Source organism: Trematomus bernacchii, unplaced genomic scaffold, assembly GCF_902827165.1.
Source record: "Trematomus bernacchii unplaced genomic scaffold, fTreBer1.1, whole genome shotgun sequence".
NCBI lineage: Eukaryota > Metazoa > Chordata > Actinopteri > Perciformes > Nototheniidae > Trematomus > Trematomus bernacchii.
This window is the reverse complement of record NW_022987567.1, coordinates 8,767,659-8,787,633: the sequence shown is the minus strand read 5'-3', so window position 1 is coordinate 8,787,633 and position 19,975 is coordinate 8,767,659. Positions and strand designations below refer to the sequence as shown.

Below are 19,975 nucleotides of genomic sequence, written 5' to 3'. Positions count from 1 at the left end.
ATCATCTTATTCAAAGGGAAGGACTCTTTTATTTGTATGTTAAAGTGCTATATTTTGTATTTTCATTTATTTTCATATCGTTGGCACAATCTAATCTAATGTGAATGTTGTTGACAATAAAATTGTAAAATCTTCAACTAAATCTTAAATCTTCCCAGAGTTATTCACGGCACTATTTGGACCTAGGTAGATGTTAGTGCCTCTGTTCTTGGTGTGGGATAGGACTAGAGGTGCTACACACATTTTTAGCATCACACTCTTAATGTCCTACGACGTGGTGAACTTTATGACACACATTTAGGTGGAAATGAATGTATTTATTCCAAGTAAAAAAATGTGTTTTAAGAAGATGTCATGTTCTGTTCATTCAAAAATATATTACACATATCATTGTATTTTAAGATTTCTAGAATACGTAGTTCATTTCATTTCAAACCTTTATTTATCCAGGTGAATCCCTTGAGATCAATTGATCTCTTTTTCAAGGGAGACATAGTTAAAATATATATTTTAAATAATCATACTATAATGGGAAAAAATCATATTTATTGAGAGTAAAGTCACAAAAGTTCACCCTGCACGGGTCAAAGGAGTGGCTGCGTGCTGCTCTGCATCGTAGGTCCAAAACCACAAGCAAAGGTTTTACTCAGTCAAAAACCTTACCTTTATTTGGCTTATTGTCTGCACTTAATCTGACAGCCAATACAATGATAACACACCAGGTTGTTGGAGATGTTGCCTCTGGGAGGTAACATCAAAACTATCCTGAGAAATTAAAGTCCCCTCAAATATTGGTTGTGATAATATGTCCTTACAAAAACATATTAAACAAACTTACGCCTTTGCTATTTACTTTGTGAACAATAATAATCTTATGTCTTGCACATTCAAAACATTTGGGAATATCGACTGTCTTTAAGAACACATTGAGAAATCCACACCCTCTTTCATACCGTGAGCGAACAGAAAAATATTGTATTATAAGTCATTAACAACTTACAAAAAAATGTAAGTGATTTTTAAACTCTAAACCACCCATCACTTCTGCTCAGTGAGTAGCATCCCGAAAACAAATCCAAGGTTTTTATGTGTTAGGCAATGAGGACGTTTTCAACTTTTTTTTAGAAGTACTTAGCTTTTAAGCTCTGTGTGTTTGTTTGGTAACACTTTATATTAAGGTACACAAATTAACCATCAACTAGTTGTTAATTAACATGCATATTAGCAGTATATTGGCTCTTTATTAGTCATTATAAAACACTTATTAATGCCTTTTTCTACATGACCATATTCTACAAGTAATAGGCTATAATAGGCTATTAGTAATTCTCCCATAATAACACTTAACTAATATGATCTATTCTTATGTAACAAGACATGAAACTATAAGTGTTAATTAAGTCTAAATAACTCTAAAAATTAGGTATTTCTATCTAAGAAGATGTTCCCTATTTTAAAGTGAAGTCTTGTTCATAACCAATAAGCTAGTAGTTTGACTCTAATTGACCTGAACAGGTTCCCTATTCTAAAGTTTTATCCTCTTCACATTTTGTAAATACATAGCACACAACTACTGAAATTAACCTCAACAGTACATGAACAAAGTAGGCACACGTTGAAATATCTGTTTTATTAATGAACCACTAAAGAGAGGTTCACACACATACCAAAACATGTCAAGTTTCTCCAAGGCTGAGAACACATGCAGCCTGTACTTTTTAATAAACAGATTTTTAACAGATTTTATTTTGTGATCATACTGTGTGACCTGCTTGTATGTACTTACACATTAGGTGTACTGTTCTCTCTCTGTGTTGTACTGTCTCAGTGTGAACATAGATTATTAAACAGCCAGCCAAACTCTTTTGAGAGCCAGGGAATGAGCAGCCATGCTCCTTTATTGATTTATTTGCAGTCCACTGACATTTAAACGGAGTGAAACTATAAAAAAATAAGTTACAAGGCACGTAATGATCTCATACATGCAAGTGTAACATACACAGATTAACACTTAGGACCGCTAAGTGTAAACAAGGTAAATATAGCTAATGCTAACAGTGCAATAAGCATGTATACAGGCTAGTATGGCTAACCAACCCAGTCTCACGGCATTTCGTGTTATAGTCACGACATTCAATTTATTGATTCGTGTTCACCAACACGATTTTCCCCTTTTTTTCGTGTCACACGAAATGCCGTGAGACTGGGTTGGGATCTTAAGTTGGCGTGACGTTGAAGTCGTGCTGCTGTACTCGGCTGTAGTTCCTTTATAGCATAACGTTAGCATTTAGCTTCTGGCCATTAGATTTATGATTCGAACATTATAAAAGTAGGGTAGACATGTGGAGATTATCCGGATGAACAAAACGTGCATTTATCCAAAAGGATCGTTTTCCACAAATTAGGGATTTGTCTATGTTTGAAAATGGTTGGGGAAACCTTTTGGATAATGTATGTACATAACTGAACTAAATATATAACATAGGTCTAGTAATCTAGGAAGTCATTTTTGACAAGTCTTGACAGGAAAGCACTTATGTTTCTATTTATTATTTAGTCGCCTAAACACCACAAATCTGGACAGAAATCGTTCCTAAAAGGTTAGTAAATGGGTCGTGCCTGAGGCCAGCAGTTCTCCAGTGTCGTGTGTTACAGCTGTTAGTCGGCTGATGGATGAGTTTGACATTACAAATGGGCCTTAAATGCACAGTGGTCAGCCAGCTCTGTCCAGTAACTGGATCCAAACCGCATGGTGGAGGTGCCGGGTTTCATTTGGAAAGAGCCTCTTCCTGTCCGTCCGGCTAAAAGGCAAAGCTTTGGATGCAAAAAGCTGTTTAAATGTGTTTTTTATGCTTGTTTTCTGTCTGATTTGACTCCAATCACAATCATTTTAAAGGCTTTAATTATGATAAGATAAGATAAGTACTTCATTGAGCCCAATTTGGGAAATGTTTGCATTGCAGGAGGATAAAAGACAAGGCAATAATATAGTATAAGAGAAATTAAGACACGAGAAATAAACAATTGGGGGGGGGGGTGCTGAGGGGGCTGCAGCACCCCCATCTGCGAGGCTCCACTAGCACCCGCACCCCTAATGCGGCGCACCTACAGTGCAAGCGCGCCACAGTATCGCCGCTGCGAGGCTCCACTAGCACACACACACATATATATGTACATACATACATATATACAAATATGTACGTACACATACATATACACACATATGCACATATACACATACACCCAGATATGCATATATACCCACATACACACACACATACATACATACATACATACATCAACATACGTACATACATACATACACACACACACACACACACACACATACACACACACACATACACACACACACATACATACATACACACAGTCGAACAAGAGATGGTCGTCTTTGGGATATTGACGTTTATTGTCTTCTCAAACATTTTAATATTCAGAGAGGTTTTATGAATGAAATGTTCCTGTCTATGTGTGTGTGTCTTCAGGTGGTTGGACCGTAATGAAGACGATGGACAGATCGTCCGTGAGTTGAGTCCCGCTGGAGATGGACTGCGTCTCTTCAGTGAGTTCAGAAACCACATTTTAACCGTCTTTGATCGAATATTTGTTTTGTATTTGACTTTGTATACATTCATGTGACATTACTGCAGCAAACATATTCTCATAGCTTAGGTTGTTCTGAAAAGTAATGGGTAGTACTGCATTTTGCATTACATGGGTTAGGTCACTCAAGCACCATGCACCATGCAAACCAAAGAAATATAGAAATGGCGGGTTTTAAACCAAGGATTCAGTTCATTTGAACCACAAACAGTTTAAATGAATGACAAGAACAATCACAAGACATCATGGAGGTATGTGAAACTCAGAGGTGGGAAGTAACAAAGTACATTTACTCAAGTACTGTACTGAAATACTTGTACTTTACTTGAGTATTTCCATTTTATGCTACTTTGTACTTTTACTCCACTACATGAATTTAATACCTTTAGTTACTTTACAGATTTGAATTAATGATGTGAAATATAATCAAGTCTTAAATCAGACTTTAGTTCCACCTGGAGTAAATTCACAGAATATTTCACCTTTACACTAACCAGCAGCAAAAGTACACACATCCTTTACTCAAGTAGAAGTACAGATACTCGTGTTTAAAAATACTCTGGTGAAAGTAGAAGTACTGACTAAACTTCTTTACTCAAGTCAAAGTAAAGAGGGCTTTGAAATGTACTGAAGTAAAAAGTACCCATAACTAGCAGCTGTTTTAAAGAGTACCTGACCTCCCTTTATATTAATAGAACAATAATGTCATTGTTAGCTAATGAATGTTTCCATGCTGAACAACGGCAACATGACAACGTTTTCATTGGTCCCTCTTCTTTAGAGAAGACCAGGAAATGATGGATACACGGATCGTGTTCAAATCAATAGGCACGCAATGACTCTAAATAATAATGATCACGCCACCAAACACACATTCAAACTAAAGGAACCAGCCTGTTTGGGAAATGAGAGAAGTAGAAAGTACAGGTATTTGAGTTCAACATGTAAGAAGTAGAAAGTACAGGTATTTGTGTTCAACATGTAAGAAGTAGAAAGTACAGGTATTTGTGTTCAACATGTAAGAAGTAGAAAGTACAGGTATTTGTGTTCAACATGTAAGAAGTAGAAAGTACAGGTATTTGAGTTCAACATGTAAGAAGTAGAAAGTACAGGTATTTGTGTTCAACATGTAAGAAGTAGAAAGTACAGGTATTTGTGTTCAACATGTAAGAAGTAGAAAGTACAGGTATTTGTGTTCAACATGTAAGAAGTAGAAAGTACAGGTATTTGTGTTCAAAATGTAAGAAGTAGAAAGTACAGGTATTTGTGTTCAACATGTAAGAAGTAGAAAGTACAGGTATTTGTGTTCAACATGTAAGAAGTCAAAGTAAAAAGTCGTCAGAAAAATAAGTAGTGGAGTAAAGTACTGATACCAGAAACATGTACTTAAGTACAGTAACGAAGTATTTGTACTCCACTACTTCCCACCTCTGCTAACCAGATACCCTCAGAATTAACTAATCAAACCGTAGAAAACCCACAACATATATATATTTTTACTGCTTATGGATTCATTCCCATCCCTCCATGCCTCCCCAGGTGTCAGCTACCACATATCCATAAAGACAGGCAGTGTGAACGGAGCCAGCTCAGACTCCCGGGTGTTTGTGAAGCTTTACGGAGAGAAAGGTGACACCAACAAGATGCTTCTCGCAGTATCTGACAACGACCTCAGCAACTACTACGAGACGGGACAAACGGACATCTTCACCATCGACACCTTTGACATCGGACAGGTATGAGAAGGTGGGAAGTAGTGGAGTACAAATACTTCGTTACTGTACTTAAGTACATTTTTCTGGTGTCAGTACTTTACTCCACTACTAATTTTAAACACAAATACCTGTACTTTCTACTTCTTACATTTTGAACTCAAATACCTGTACTTTCTACTTCTTACATGTTGAACACAAATACCTGTACTTTCTACTTCTTACATTTTGAACCCAAATACCTGTACTTTCTACTTCTTACATGTTGAACACAAATACCTGTACTTTCTACTTCTTACATGTTCAACCCAAATACCTGTACTTTCTACTTCTTACATGTTGAACACAAATACCTGTACTTTCTACTTCTTACATGTTGAACCCAAATACCTGAACTTTCTACTTCTTACATGTTGAACCCAAATACCTGTACTTTCTACTTCTTACATGTTGAACCCAAATACCTGTACTTTCTACTTCTTACATGTTGAACCCAAATACCTGTACTTTCTACTTCTTACATTTTGAACACAAATACCTGTACTTTCTACTTCTTACATGTTGAACACAAATACCTGTACTTTCTACTTCTTACATGTTGAACCCAAATACCTGTACTTTCTACTTCTTACATGTTGAACCCAAATACCTGTACTTTCTACTTCTTACATGTTGAACACAAATACCTGTACTTTCTACTTCTTACATGTTGAACCCAAATACCTGTACTTTCTACTTCTTACATGTTGAACACAAATACCTGTACTTTCTACTTCTTACATGTTGAACCCAAATACCTGTACTTTCTACTTCTTACATGTTGAACACAAATACCTGTACTTTCTACTTCTTACATGTTGAACCCAAATACCTGTACTTTCTACTTCTTACATGTTGAACCCAAATACCTGTACTTTCTACTTCTTACATTTTGAACACAAATACCTGTACTTTCTACTTCTTACATGTTGAACACAAATACCTGTACTTTCTACTTCTTACATGTTGAACCCAAATACCTGTACTTTCTACTTCTTACATGTTGAACCCAAATACCTGTACTTTCTACTTCTTACATGTTGAACACAAATACCTGTACTTTCTACTTCTTACATGTTGAACCCAAATACCTGTACTTTCTACTTCTTACATGTTGAACACAAATACCTGTACTTTCTACTTCTTACATGTTGAACTCAAATACCTGTACTTTCTACTTCTTACATGTTGAACACAAATACCTGTACTTTCTACTTCTTACATTTTGAACACAAATACCTGTACTTTCTACTTCTTACATGTTGAACACAAATACCTGTACTTTCTACTTCTTACATGTTGAACACAAATACCTGTACTTTCTACTTCTTACATGTTGAACCCAAATACCTGTACTTTCTACTTCTTACATTTTGAACACAAATACCTGTACTTTCTACTTCTTACATGTTGAACACAAATACCTGTACTTTCTACTTCTTACATGTTGAACCCAAATACCTGTACTTTCTACTTCTTACATGTTGAACCCAAATACCTGTACTTTCTACTTCTTACATGTTGAACACAAATACCTGTACTTTCTACTTCTTACATGTTGAACCCAAATACCTGTACTTTCTACTTCTTACATGTTGAACACAAATACCTGTACTTTCTACTTCTTACATGTTGAACACAAATACCTGTACTTTCTACTTCTTACATGTTGAACACAAATACCTGTACTTTCTACTTCTTACATGTTGAACCCAAATACCTGTACTTTCTACTTCTTACATGTTGAACACAAATACCTGTACTTTCTACTTCTTACATGTTGAACACAAATACCTGTACTTTCTAATTCTTACATGTTGAACACAAATACCTGTACTTTCTACTTCTTACATGTTGAACCCAAATACCTGTACTTTCTACTTCTTACATGTTGAACACAAATACCTGTACTTTCTACTTCTTACATTTTGAACACAAATACCTGTACTTTCTACTTCTTACATGTTGAACCCAAATACCTGTACTTTCTACTTCTTACATTTTGAACACAAATACCTGTACTTTCTACTTCTTACATGTTGAACACAAATACCTGTACTTTCTACTTCTTACATGTTGAACCCAAATACCTGTACTTTCTACTTCTTACATGTTGAACACAAATACCTGTACTTTCTACTTCTTACATGTTGAACCCAAATACCTGTACTTTCTACTTCTTACATGTTGAACACAAATACCTGTACTTTCTACTTCTTACATGTTGAACACAAATACCTGTACTTTCTACTTCTTACATGTTGAACCCAAATACCTGTACTTTCTACTTCTTACATGTTGAACCCAAATACCTGTACTTTCTACTTCTCACATTTCCCAAACAGGCTGGTTCCTTTAGTTTGAATGTGTGTTTGGTGGCGTGATCATTATTATTTAGAGTCATTGCGTGCCTATTGATTTGAACACGATCCGTGTATCCATCATTTCCTGGTCTTCTCTAAAGAAGAGGGACCAATGAAAACGTTGTCATGTTGCCGTTGTTCAGCATGGAAACATTCATTAGCTAACAATGACATTATTGTTCTATTAATATAAAGGGAGGTCAGGTACTCTTTAAAACAGCTGCTAGTTATGGGTACTTTTTACTGAAGTACATTTCAAAGCCCTCTTTACTTTTACTTGAGTAAAGAAGTTTAGTCAGTACTTCTACTTTCACCAGAGTATTTTTAAACACGAGTATCTGTACTTCTACTTGAGTAAAGGATGTGTGTGCCTTTGCTATCTCTTCTCCTCTGTGCAGATCAACCGTCTCATGATTGGTCACACTAACGAGGGCCTGCGTGCCGGATGGTTTCTGGACAGCGTGCAGATCTCTGTTCCGGTTCACGGGAAGCAGTACATGTTCCCGAGCCACCGCTGGCTCTGCAAAGACGAGGCTGACGGGAAAGTGGAGGTGGAGATCTACCCCAGTGAGACCCTGGACATCGAACCATGTAAATAACAACAGCATGAACTCTTATACATCACAAGGGACATTTTTGTTTGGCATAGATTTTAGGAAGAGAGTATTCCATTGTTATGGCAGTTTTTAAACTCAGACATGTTTGTCCTCAAAGAGCAACACTTTTCAAGTCTGTTCAATCAGATGTAATCATTTTAAAGATGTGAGCAGTGATTATGAGTTGTAGTAAATACTCTGCTCTTTATATTCTAAACCTCCTTCATATTTATATGATGCTCTTTTCTAACAGTGATCAACTACGAGGTGACGGTGGTAACAGGAGACCTTCGAGCCGGCGGCACGAATGCAAACGTCTTCTGTCAGATCTACGGAGACAAAGGAAAAACTGAAGTCCTAACTCTCAAGAGTCGCTCCAACAACTTTGAACGAGGCACCACGGAGATCTTCAGGGTCTGTGGAAAACACCTGTGTTTTGTTATGGCGATGAATGTTGTGGAGGAAATTCTTAAGAGAAACTGATAAATGATTCATGGACAAAGTTTGTCTTTTGTTATATTTAATAAAGTAATAAAGAAAGTGTGAAATCGATCCCAAATTCAGGAACAGAGCAGCTTCACCCTCAGAGGAGAGAGAAGCTCTGCACCCAGAACACAGCTCACAGTCTCACTGTGGCGGCTCAATCCCCAGTTACATTTGAGTCGCCGAGAGGCTAAACTTGGCTATAAACTGTGACGCGTTTTTCGAAGAGAAAGTCCATATTGAAGCAATATAGTTTTAAGGATATTAAATACACAAAATCAAAACATAGTAACTATGGACAAAACGGTCAACAGAAAAACTGACAGCACAAGCTCACCCTCTGTCATCTGCACTCGACATCAAACAGGTGACTTATATAACCAAACCACACCCATGTGACAATTACCGGAAGTGCTCAACAAACAAATAAAGGTGACTTAAACGAATAATAATAATACAAATAATGAACTTGAGCTAAGTAGCGTTATGGCACCTACACTCACTATAGAGTAGAGAATAGCCAACTGTTCCCACCCTTAAATTCCCTTTATTATCTAAACATCCCCATCATCAAACCATTAAACCATAAACCAGTCCTTAACCATTTGCAAATCCACCTTTTACTTCCTTTGCCCTCCTGAAATGTAAACCCTCAACCTATGTCTCTGTTAAACACATACAAGACTAAACATACAATTTAGCAGTGTGAAAGGGAACCAGAGTATAACACTATATGTTTGAAATGATTACATCAGAATCAGGTTTATCACCAGGAAGGTTCACACGTACGAGGAATCTGACTTGGTGTCGTGGAGCAAACATAACAATTTAAAACAAGAACGAAGATAGCGAACTATATTAAGAACACTGTAATAAAAATATAGTAAGATAGCAATAAAATAATGTGAATTGAATATAAAATATGTGCAGTAATTCCACGGAAGAACAGATCAAAGTGGGAAAGTAATCCGCTGAAGTTGTTTCTCTTATGTTTAGGAGCTCTTCCCTGGTGAAAGAGTTTGATGTACTCTCCGATTCGAACACTGAGCAAGTGCATTGAGCTCATCACTGACTGGATGACTTTCTCCAATTGAACAAACACAAAACTGAGACCATTGTTTTTGGAGCAAAGAAGGACCGATTAAAAGTCATCGCAGAGCTTCAGTCGGCATGACTACAAAACCACTAATGAAGCCAGACATCTAGGTGTAGTGATGGACTCAGACCTGCATTTCAACAGTCACATTACAACAGATATTAAGTCTGCTTATCATCACCTAAAGAACATATCTAGGATTAAAAAACGAATGTCACATCAGGACTTAGAAAAGCTTGTCCATGCTTTCATCTTCAGTAGACTGGACTACTGCAATAGTGTCTTCACAGCGCTCACACAAACATCCATCAGAACGCTGCTGCTCGAGTCCTCACTAACACTAAAAGAGTGGATCACATCAGTCCGGTTCTGAAGTCTTTCCACTGGCTTCCAGTCGGCCAAAGAATTGATTTTAAAGTATTATTGCTAGTTTTTAAATCACTAAATGGTTTAGGACCAAAGTATATTAACGATCTCCTGTATAACTACAGTATGAACCATCAAGGAGTCTCAGGTCTTCTGGGTCTGCGCTCGGTTCCGAGAGTACGAACAAAACATGGAAAAGCGGTGTTTAGATATTATGCCCCGACAATCTGGAACAAACTGCCTGAATCGTGCACGTCCGCAGAAACTCTTACTATTTTCAAATCGAGACTGAAAACATATATTTTTGCCACTTAATTGACCTGCTTGTAATTGAACTGCTCATATTCGCACTGCAGTTTGCTTTTTATTCATGTATTGGATAACTGTTGTGTTTATCTTATTATCTTTGCCTTTTAAATGCCTGTTGTAAAATGCCATTATATAATGTGTTTTCACTGTATTTTATTTTGTAAAGCACTTTGAATTGTCGCGTACTGAAAGGTGCTATATAAATAAACTTGCCTTGCCTTACTGTATGTAAACACTGAATTAACAAAGCGCACCACAACACCGAAGCAGCCATCCGCGGCGCCATCTTAGTTATATGGTTATTATATGATAATTTGACACGACAAATGTGAGATGTATAACCTCCTATGTTGACCTCTGTGTCGCTCTTTAAACCCAGATCGAGGCTCTGGACGTCGGCAAAATCTACAAGATCCGAATCTACCACGACGGAAAGGGGATCGGAGACGGATGGTTCCTGGAGATGGTGGACATCAAGCGGCTGACAATGGCCATGGTGCAGGTGGAGGTGAAGAAGGAGGTGAAGAAAGACAAGAAGAAGGACAAGAAGAAGAAGAAGAAGGAGGAAGAGGAGGAGGTGGAGATCATTGAGCAGCTGCAGGAAGTGGTGGAGACTTTTAATTTCTCCTGTAACCGCTGGCTGGCTCGAGATGAAGAGGACGGGGAGATCGTGGTGGAGCTGCTGACGGAGGAAAATGAAGACCTGGAGGGTGAGTTTAGGGAAAAGATTTATCATTGCTAAGCCTTTATTTAATCCTGTCATCAAGCCATCAAACACAGGAGATTTAAAGGGGACCTATCATGCAAAATGCACTTTTGGATGTCTTTTATACATAAATATGTGTCCCCGGTGCGTCAGGGAACTCACGCAGCGTCAGAAAACTGGAATAGAGGGATATGAGGCATGGCTAGAATGCTTGATCTGTTTGGTATTTTGAGCAAAACACATCATAGACATGTTTTTATATATTTGTATATATCTGAGACCTATAATATATTGATGAAAAACAGTATAATAGGGGACTTTTAAGACTCATTTCTCTGTGTCTAACTTTCCTCTCAGTGAACTCGTACGAGGTCCATGTGTTTACGGGCACGATGTTTGGGGCGGGGACTGACGCCAATGTTTACGTCAACATTTACGGAGAGACGGGAGACACCGGGGAGCGACGGCTGAGGAAGGGAAACAACCTCAACAAGTTTGAGAAAGGAAAGGTGAGACTTGCTCTTCTTTGTCTGATTATCTCGGTGTTAATATGTGTTGTCGTACATTTTGGGAAATATGCTTATTTTCTTTCTTGTAGAGAGTTAAGTCAGAAGATTCATACACATCTAATGTCTGTTTGTTAAATATAAGATTATAGCCAGGAGACACTTATGGCGCTTTTCCACTGCAGGGCCTCGCTCGGCTTAGTCCGGTATAGTTAGGCCTTGGTAGGCCAGGCTCACTTTATGCTGCGTCTCCATTACAGTTTAGTAGCTGGGGCAGTAACTATAGTAACGCAGTGTAGGCGGAGCCGTGATGTCATCTTCAATAAGAACCACAAAACCAACACAGCCGTTAGCTGTTAGCACTCAGAGCTCACAGCTCCTCATATACGTTCAGAAACTGGACAAAAGTTAAACAAGTACACACCACAGACTGCCTGTGTCATGGTGAATACAGTCGCTGCTTTATTTATGTCTGTATAGGCCGTTGTTGTGAGTGTGGACGGTCGGAGCATATACTGCGTTAGCTTAGCCAATCTCCATTCAGAAAACACGCATTTTAAAAGGTTTTTCGCCTGCCGTCTGTCTGCAGACTTGTCAAAGCATTAATTCATGGTTTTTACTAACCGGTATCAGTATGTTGTTACTTCGGCATCATTTTGAAACGTGTATTACAATTAAATCACGGTCAAATATGTTCATTTTGTTGTAGTTGTAGCCCCCTTGCCGCCACTAGTTTAGCATACTCAGCCCGGTAAGAACCTCGATTTTGGAGGGCCAGAAAAAAGGTGAAAAAGTACCCTTGCCCCTTGCTTTAGCTATGTTGTCTCTTAGCATTGTCTTTTTGTGTTAGTCGTTGCCTCTTTCTATGTTGTTCTGGTTGTTATGTCCCTTTTTCTAGTTCATTTATGTATCTTTCCGATTGTTTTGTGTCCCTTTGCAGTTTACTTGTGTCTCTCTGTCGCAGATTAGCAGTTAGCATTATTTCCTGGTCCATGCATTTCTCTTTAAGTGACATTTTGTATTCCAAGGACACTTTTGGCCCCTGGTTCTGTGCCCTGCAAAGCATTCCTACACTGTTCATTAATGTATGTATATGTGCTGTGTTCGACATGGTCTTGATTGTAATCATTGATACTGTTTTCGTGCAGACTGTAGCCTCTATTGTGAAACAAATGTTGGGTCAAAGGAGTCTTGCAGTTTAAATAGAGATCAAATGAATAAGTAATGAGGTTCTACTGTACCGTTAAACTGAGACCTGTGACATTTCTTGACCCTTTGCTCCTGGTTCTGTTGGTGTGTTACCCAGGAGGATGTTTTCGACATCACAGCGGTGGATTTAGGGGTCCTGAAGAAGCTGAGGATCCGACACGACAACAGTGAAGCGAGCGCCGGATGGTTCCTGGACAGAGTGGAGATTGTAGACAACAAGGATGACACCACGTACGTTAGAAACGGAGATATAGCACTTTTAATCAGATGTGTAACTGCATTTTCACACAAATCCCTTGAATAATTAATCAGAATCAGAATACCTTCGTTCGTCCCACAGAGGAGACATTTACATTTGTTACAGGAGAAAAGAGACAAAGACAGCTTAATGTTAACTAAGAAGCATGCATACAAAAAATATTAAAGGTCAAAAAGTTACACAATTTACACAATACACATCCTGTAACAGTTCTGAAGATTTAGCAGCCAGGTATATATTCAACCCAGTCTCACGGCATTTCGTGTTATTAGTCACGAAATTAATTTAATAGATAGATAGATAGATCGTACTTTATTGATCCCAAATTGGGAAATTGTTCTTGTTACAGCAGCATAAAAGGCATTTTACAATAAAACAAAATATACAAGAATAGAAATAAAATAAAATAAAATATAAAATATAAAATATACATGTCGAAATAGAAAATATACATGCAGATATTATATATATATACAAATATATATATATTCAAAATATATGGAATTATGGAGTATTAAATATGAAACAGATTATGTATGAGTAAAATGTACAACGTGGTTTTAATCTATTGATTCGTGTTCACCAACACGATTTTCACCTTTTTTTCGTGTCACACAGAACGATTTTAAATGCAATGTATTTCTATTGGTAGTATGTTTCGTGCCTGCAACACGTCTTTTTGTCCGGTCGGGTCTTGGAATACCAGAAGCTGTGTGGTTCATAAAAACATGTTCTTACTCAATATCTTACCCTAAGCCTAACCCTATCCCTTTTATTTTAAATTGTATAATGTCTGAGTTTTTTTGTCGTCAGTGAGGAAAAGAAATGGCTCAGAGCCTCAGAATACTGACATCTGTATTTGATGTCTGAGTTTTTTCCTTCTAATTTGTTATTATTTGGTGCAGGCACGAAACATACTACCAATATAAATACATTGCTTCTAAAATCGTTCTGTGTCAGAATACTTAAATCTGTATTTTTTTTTTCTGTTTTTCCTTCTAATTTGTTATTATTTACATTGCTTTTAAAATCGTTCTGTGAACACGAATCAATAGATTAATTTCGTGACTATAACACGAAATGCCGTGAGACTGTGTTGATATATTGCACAGTTATTAACGGCATATATATATATTGCACATAGTTGGTGGTTAACAACAAGGAGTGTTATAAGTTATTATTAGTCTGTGTTGTGTGTGTGTGTGTGTGGGGGGGTCTACTAGGGGCCGTGGTGATTATATAGTAACCAATTAATTACAAAAAAACTAGTTTATCAGTAATTGTTGTCTTTATAGACACCAAATAATTGATAAAGGTGACACAGAACATACAACAGGCAGAAACTTTGCACATAAAATGTCTGTAGAGCTCCACCGTGTGGCGTGAAACTGTAAATATTCTGTTCAAGAGACAGCCTGTCTAAAAAAGTCAAAGTCAACTTTATTGTCATACATAGAAGCACAACAATCAATATATACAAAATAACAGTCACTTCAATATCTTTGAGAAATGTACATTAGTGCAAGACTGTCCATAGCAGCGTCCGTTGATATTTGGGATGGATCTAGAAGGTATTTTTCTGGGACAGAGGAACATTTGACAGTCTGAAACAGATGCTACTGTATTGGTGCTTTGCAGGCTGCACAGAATATTTTATAAATGTATATTTTGTGTTTCAGGTACTTCTTCCCCTGTAAGCGCTGGCTGGCTATCGATGAAGATGACGGGCAGCTTGCCAGAGAACTGGTTCCTGTGGACGAGGCCTTCATGAGGAAAGGAGATGATGATGATGATGAGGAAGAATCTGAAACCACACTCGGTCTGGAGCAGAAAGGTGAGGGAAACATTATAGCCACCCTTAGAGAAATACAAATGTCTCTAAAATTTGACAATTTCGTTTTTTTAATAATGAATAATCACAAAATTGTCGTCTGTCTGAGAAGAAGCACTCCAGGCAAAACATGTTTTTCATACACTGGTCAATTTTGAGAGTTTGGACGACTTTGCTTACATAACATGTGTTCTTTCAGACTTGTGGAAAGAAAACAAGTTTAGTTTGTGAACTTTGTCTATTTGTGTCTGTAGATTTCTCCTGAATCCACCAAAAGTTATCATTAGAAAATGCTTGATTTGAATATTTAAACATAACATTTCAGACTTTCAAACTTTAAATACAAACAATTATTGTGTAATGTAAGTTATCCACTGGAGATTTTAAGGTAATATCTATTATTTGTTGTACTCTATTCACATAAAAACGGATTGTATTTTACCTTACATATCACTTAGGGACATTTTATATGAGTTTATTTGAATTCTGAGCCAGAAATCTCCTCTTATCCGCTCAAACTTAACATTTGTATATTTGTTTCAGAGGAGTCTTTTCTGACATCGTTCTTAACCTGTTAACATAACATTTTTGTACGGCTCTTTACAGTATTTTCTGTCTTTCATTTTTGTAAAGCACTTTGAATTGCCTTGTGTTGAAAGGTGCTATATAAATACACTTGCCTTGCCTTGCCTGTGCAACGTAGCACACATTTAATAGGATTAAGCCTTTGTTGTATATTCAAACGTGACATTACAGAAAATGTGTCATGAAAAACACACTTGTCATAATGTAAATAACCAAGTGGCTTCATTTAATGGGGATGTCTATTTGTTAAACATTTTGAACCTGTTCCCTTGTGGTGTGTTCCCTTAATTTATTCCAGTTTCTTGTTTTTACAGCCATGTCAACAACTTACACTATGAGGATAAAAACTGGAGACAAAAAGTACGGAGGGACCGACGCTAATGTCTTCATGATCCTGTACGGCACTAAGGACGACACAGGTAACCAGAGATGGCAAAAGTACTCACATCCTTTCCTCAAGTAGAAGTACAGATACTCGTGTTTAAAAATACTCTGGTGAAAGTAGAAGTACTGACTAAACCTCTTCACTCAAGTAAAAGTAAAGAGGCTTTGAAATGTACTTCAGTAAAAAGTACCCATAACTAGCAGCTGTTTTAAAGAGTACCTGACCTCCCTTTATATTAATAGAACAATAATGTCATTGTTAGCTAATGAATGTTTCCATGCTGAACAACGGCAACATGACAACGTTTTCATTGGTCCCTCTTCTTTAGAGAAGACCAGGAAATGATGGATACACGGATCGTGTTCAAATCAATAGGCACGCAATGACTCTAAATAATAATGATCACGCCACCAAACACACATTCAAACTAAAGGAACCAGCCTGTTTGGGAAATGTAAGAAGTAGAAAGTACAGGTATTTGGGTTCAACATGTAAGAAGTAGAAAGTACAGGTATTTGAGTTCAACATGTAAGAAGTAGAAAGTACAGGTATTTGAGTTCAACATGTAAGAAGTAGAAAGTACAGGTATTTGGGTTCAACATGTAAGAAGTAGAAAGTACAGGTATTAGTGTTCAACATGTAAGAAGTAGAAAGTACAGGTATTTGTGTTCAACATGTAAGAAGTAGAAAGTACAGGTATTTGTGTTCAACATGTAAGAAGTAGAAAGTACAGGTATTTGGGTTCAACATGTAAGAAGTAGAAAGTACAGGTATTTGTGTTCAACATGTAAGAAGTAGAAAGTACAGGTATTTGTGTTCAACATGTGAGAAGTAGAAAGTACAGGTATTTGTGTTCAACATGTAAGAAGTAGAAAGTACAGGTATTTGTGTTCAACATGTAAGAAGTAGAAAGTACAGGTATTTGTGTTCAACATGTAAGAAGTAGAAAGTACAGGTATTTGGGTTCAAAATGTAAGAAGTAGAAAGTACAGGTATTTGTGTTCAACATGTAAGAAGTAGAAAGTACAGGTATTTGTGTTCAACATGTAAGAAGTAGAAAGTACAGGTATTTGGGTTCAACATGTAAGAAGTAGAAAGTACAGGTATTTGTGTTCAACATGTAAGAAGTAGAAAGTACAGGTATTTGAGTTCAACATGTAAGAAGTAGAAAGTACAGGTATTTGTGTTCAACATGTAAGAAGTAGAAAGTTCAGGTATTTGTGTTCAAAATGTGAGAAGTAGAAAGTACAGGTATTTGTGTTCAAAATGTGAGAAGTAGAAAGTACAGGTATTTGTGTTCAACATGTAAGAAGTAGAAAGTACAGGTATTTGTGTTCAAAATGTAAGAAGTAGAAAGTTCAGGTATTTGTGTTCAAAGTGTAAGAAGTAGAAAGTATAGGTATTTGTGTTCAACATGTAAGAAGTAGAAAGTACAGGTATTTGTGTTCAAAATGTAAGAAGTCAAAGTAGTCGTCAGAAAAATAAGTAGTGGAGTAAAGTAATGATACCAGAAACAAGTAATTAAAGGTCCCATGTCATGCTTTCCCTTGTGTGTTATGAAGGTTTTTCTGCATGTAAACGGTCTGGTCTCACAAACCCTCAAAGTACACCCTGTAGCGAGTAAAACTCTAACACAGAAAAGACCTGTCTATGCTGCCCCAGAACGCCTCGTTGGACATTTCTCTTTTTCCATTGTTTCTTCCGGGAACCTCGTGACGTAACGAGGTTCCCGGAACCAAAATGGACCAATCCGTGGAGCTCCTCACACACACACACTCTCTCAACGGCTGCTGCAGCCCCATCAGCATATTTAAATGATTTAATAACTCTGTGATGTTCTCTACAGGGATAATTAACCTGAAGGCTTCAAAGATTCATAAGAATAAGTTTGAGCGAGCGATGATCGATGAGTTCATCGTGGAGGCCGTGGATATCGGACCGCTGAAGAAGCTGCGCGTCGGACACGATAACCGGGGTACAGAAACATCAGTCCACATGTGTTATGTAAATAAGTTATTGGGCTTTTTTTTTAATAAACTAAGATTTGTTAGAAAATGTTTTCAATGTTTGACTGAATTTATTTTAAAAGTGGTCTTATTAACACATGAATACTACTGTAAATACAATATAAGAAAAGCACAAGTTTCATTTGTGGGCCATATTTCATTATACTTTTTGAATTAGCTGAGGGCCGATTCAAAATGTAGTAGTTTGGACACCCGTGATCTATTGATCTATGTTACCTGAAATTAAAAGTAATATTTTGCAAGATATTGATATAGAAGAGATCATGCCCCAATTATTTTCTGTTGCTGTTTTCCAGGCGGAGGGTCAGCAGGCTGGTTTCTGGACTGGGTGGAGATCGACGCTCCGTCTCTCGGACAGAAACTTCGCTTTCCGTGCGGTCGCTGGTTGGATAAAGGAGAAGACGACGGGGCCGTCATCAGAGATCTGTTCCCCAACGCTCTGCAGACGGAGATCTACACACCGTGTAAATAATCCCTGGTTCCCAACCTAGGGCACGCTAAAACCTCAGAGGGGTTTATGAGGCTTTCATTATAATAAAGGTCCCCTATTTTACTGTTTTTCATCAATATATCACAGGTCTCAGATATATACAGAGCCTGTCTCTGATTGGCTGAAACACCAAACAGATCATTGCAGCATTACCCATAATCCCCTCTGTTTCAGCCCTGTTTCCAAAGTGCTGATTCTCTGTCTGTTACTTTAGATGAAAATAAGGAGCCCCTCCCCACGCCCCTCTGAGAGAGATTTGGTTAAAAATAACTCAATGGTGCTCTATGAGGAGATTCAGGTGATAAGGTGGGGGGGGGGGGTTACCTTGGTTGCTGATTGGCTAATGGTTACACAAGACAAAACATCGTGATGACATCATAAAGTGGCCAAAATCTGATCAGCTCATTTTCAGACAGGTTTTTATAGAAATGGATCAGGACAAAAAGAGAGAGAATCTTTGTTCCTGAAACTTTCAGAGTCTCTTTACACAGAGGGGACACATGTTGATGAAGAAGAGACATGAAGAAGAGGGGACATATGTTGATGTAGAAGAGACATGAAGAAGAGGGGACACATGTTGATGTAGAAGAGACATGAAGAAGAGGGGACACATGTTGATGAAGAAGAGACATGAAGAAGAGGGGACACATGTTGATGTAGAAGAGACATGAAGAAGAGGGGACACATGTTGATGTAGAAGAGACATGAAGAAGAGGGGACACATGTTGATGAAGAAGAGACATGAAGAAGAGGGGACACATGTTGATGTAGAAGAGACATGAAGAAGAGGGGACACATGTTGATGAAGAAGAGACATGAAGAAGAGGGGACACATGTTGATGTAGAAGAGACATGAAGAAGAGGGGACACATGTTGATGTAGAAGAGACATGAAGAAGAGGGGACACATGTTGATGTAGAAGAGACATGAAGAAGAGGGGACACATGTTGATGTAGAAGAGACATGAAGAAGAGGGGACACATGTTGATGTAGAAGAGACATGAAGAAGAGGGGACACATGTTGATGTAGAAGAGACATGAAGAAGAGGGGACACATGTTGATGAAGAAGAGGATTTTGCACAATAGGTGACCTTTAAACAAATATACAGATGGCTTCTATCTCAAGATGTCATTCTTTGCTAATAGGAAAAACCAATTGAAATTATTGTTTACAAACTTTAGATTATTATATAGGATTAACTTGAGGAAGACCTGAAAACAAACTATATTAAAAGAGCCTTCCCTCGCTGTCCTGCAAAATAAAAAGTATGCAATCAAAAACGATGCTAAAGGGACAAGTACCAAACCTCGGGGAGAAGAGAAATAGTAACACAAAAAAACTGCTTGTTGTTAAAAATGTAAACAATAAATTACAATATAGGCAGATA

General features: G+C 37.5%; 1 protein-coding gene across 1 annotated transcript in view; it reads left to right on the top strand.

The window, feature by feature from the left end:
* LOC117479055 (lipoxygenase homology domain-containing protein 1) overlaps window positions 1–19,975 on the top strand; it is an 83,664-nt gene that overhangs the window by 32,595 nt on the left and 31,094 nt on the right. The window contains exons 15-25 of the mRNA XM_034126079.1: window positions 3,507–3,583; window positions 5,164–5,360; window positions 8,137–8,329; window positions 8,588–8,748; window positions 10,968–11,298; window positions 11,652–11,803; window positions 13,107–13,240; window positions 14,948–15,102; window positions 15,999–16,103; window positions 17,916–18,044; window positions 18,393–18,560. Coding sequence (XP_033981970.1) covers window positions 3,507–3,583; window positions 5,164–5,360; window positions 8,137–8,329; window positions 8,588–8,748; window positions 10,968–11,298; window positions 11,652–11,803; window positions 13,107–13,240; window positions 14,948–15,102; window positions 15,999–16,103; window positions 17,916–18,044; window positions 18,393–18,560 — 1,802 coding nt within the window. The remainder of the gene's footprint in view (window positions 1–3,506; window positions 3,584–5,163; window positions 5,361–8,136; window positions 8,330–8,587; window positions 8,749–10,967; window positions 11,299–11,651; window positions 11,804–13,106; window positions 13,241–14,947; window positions 15,103–15,998; window positions 16,104–17,915; window positions 18,045–18,392; window positions 18,561–19,975) is intronic.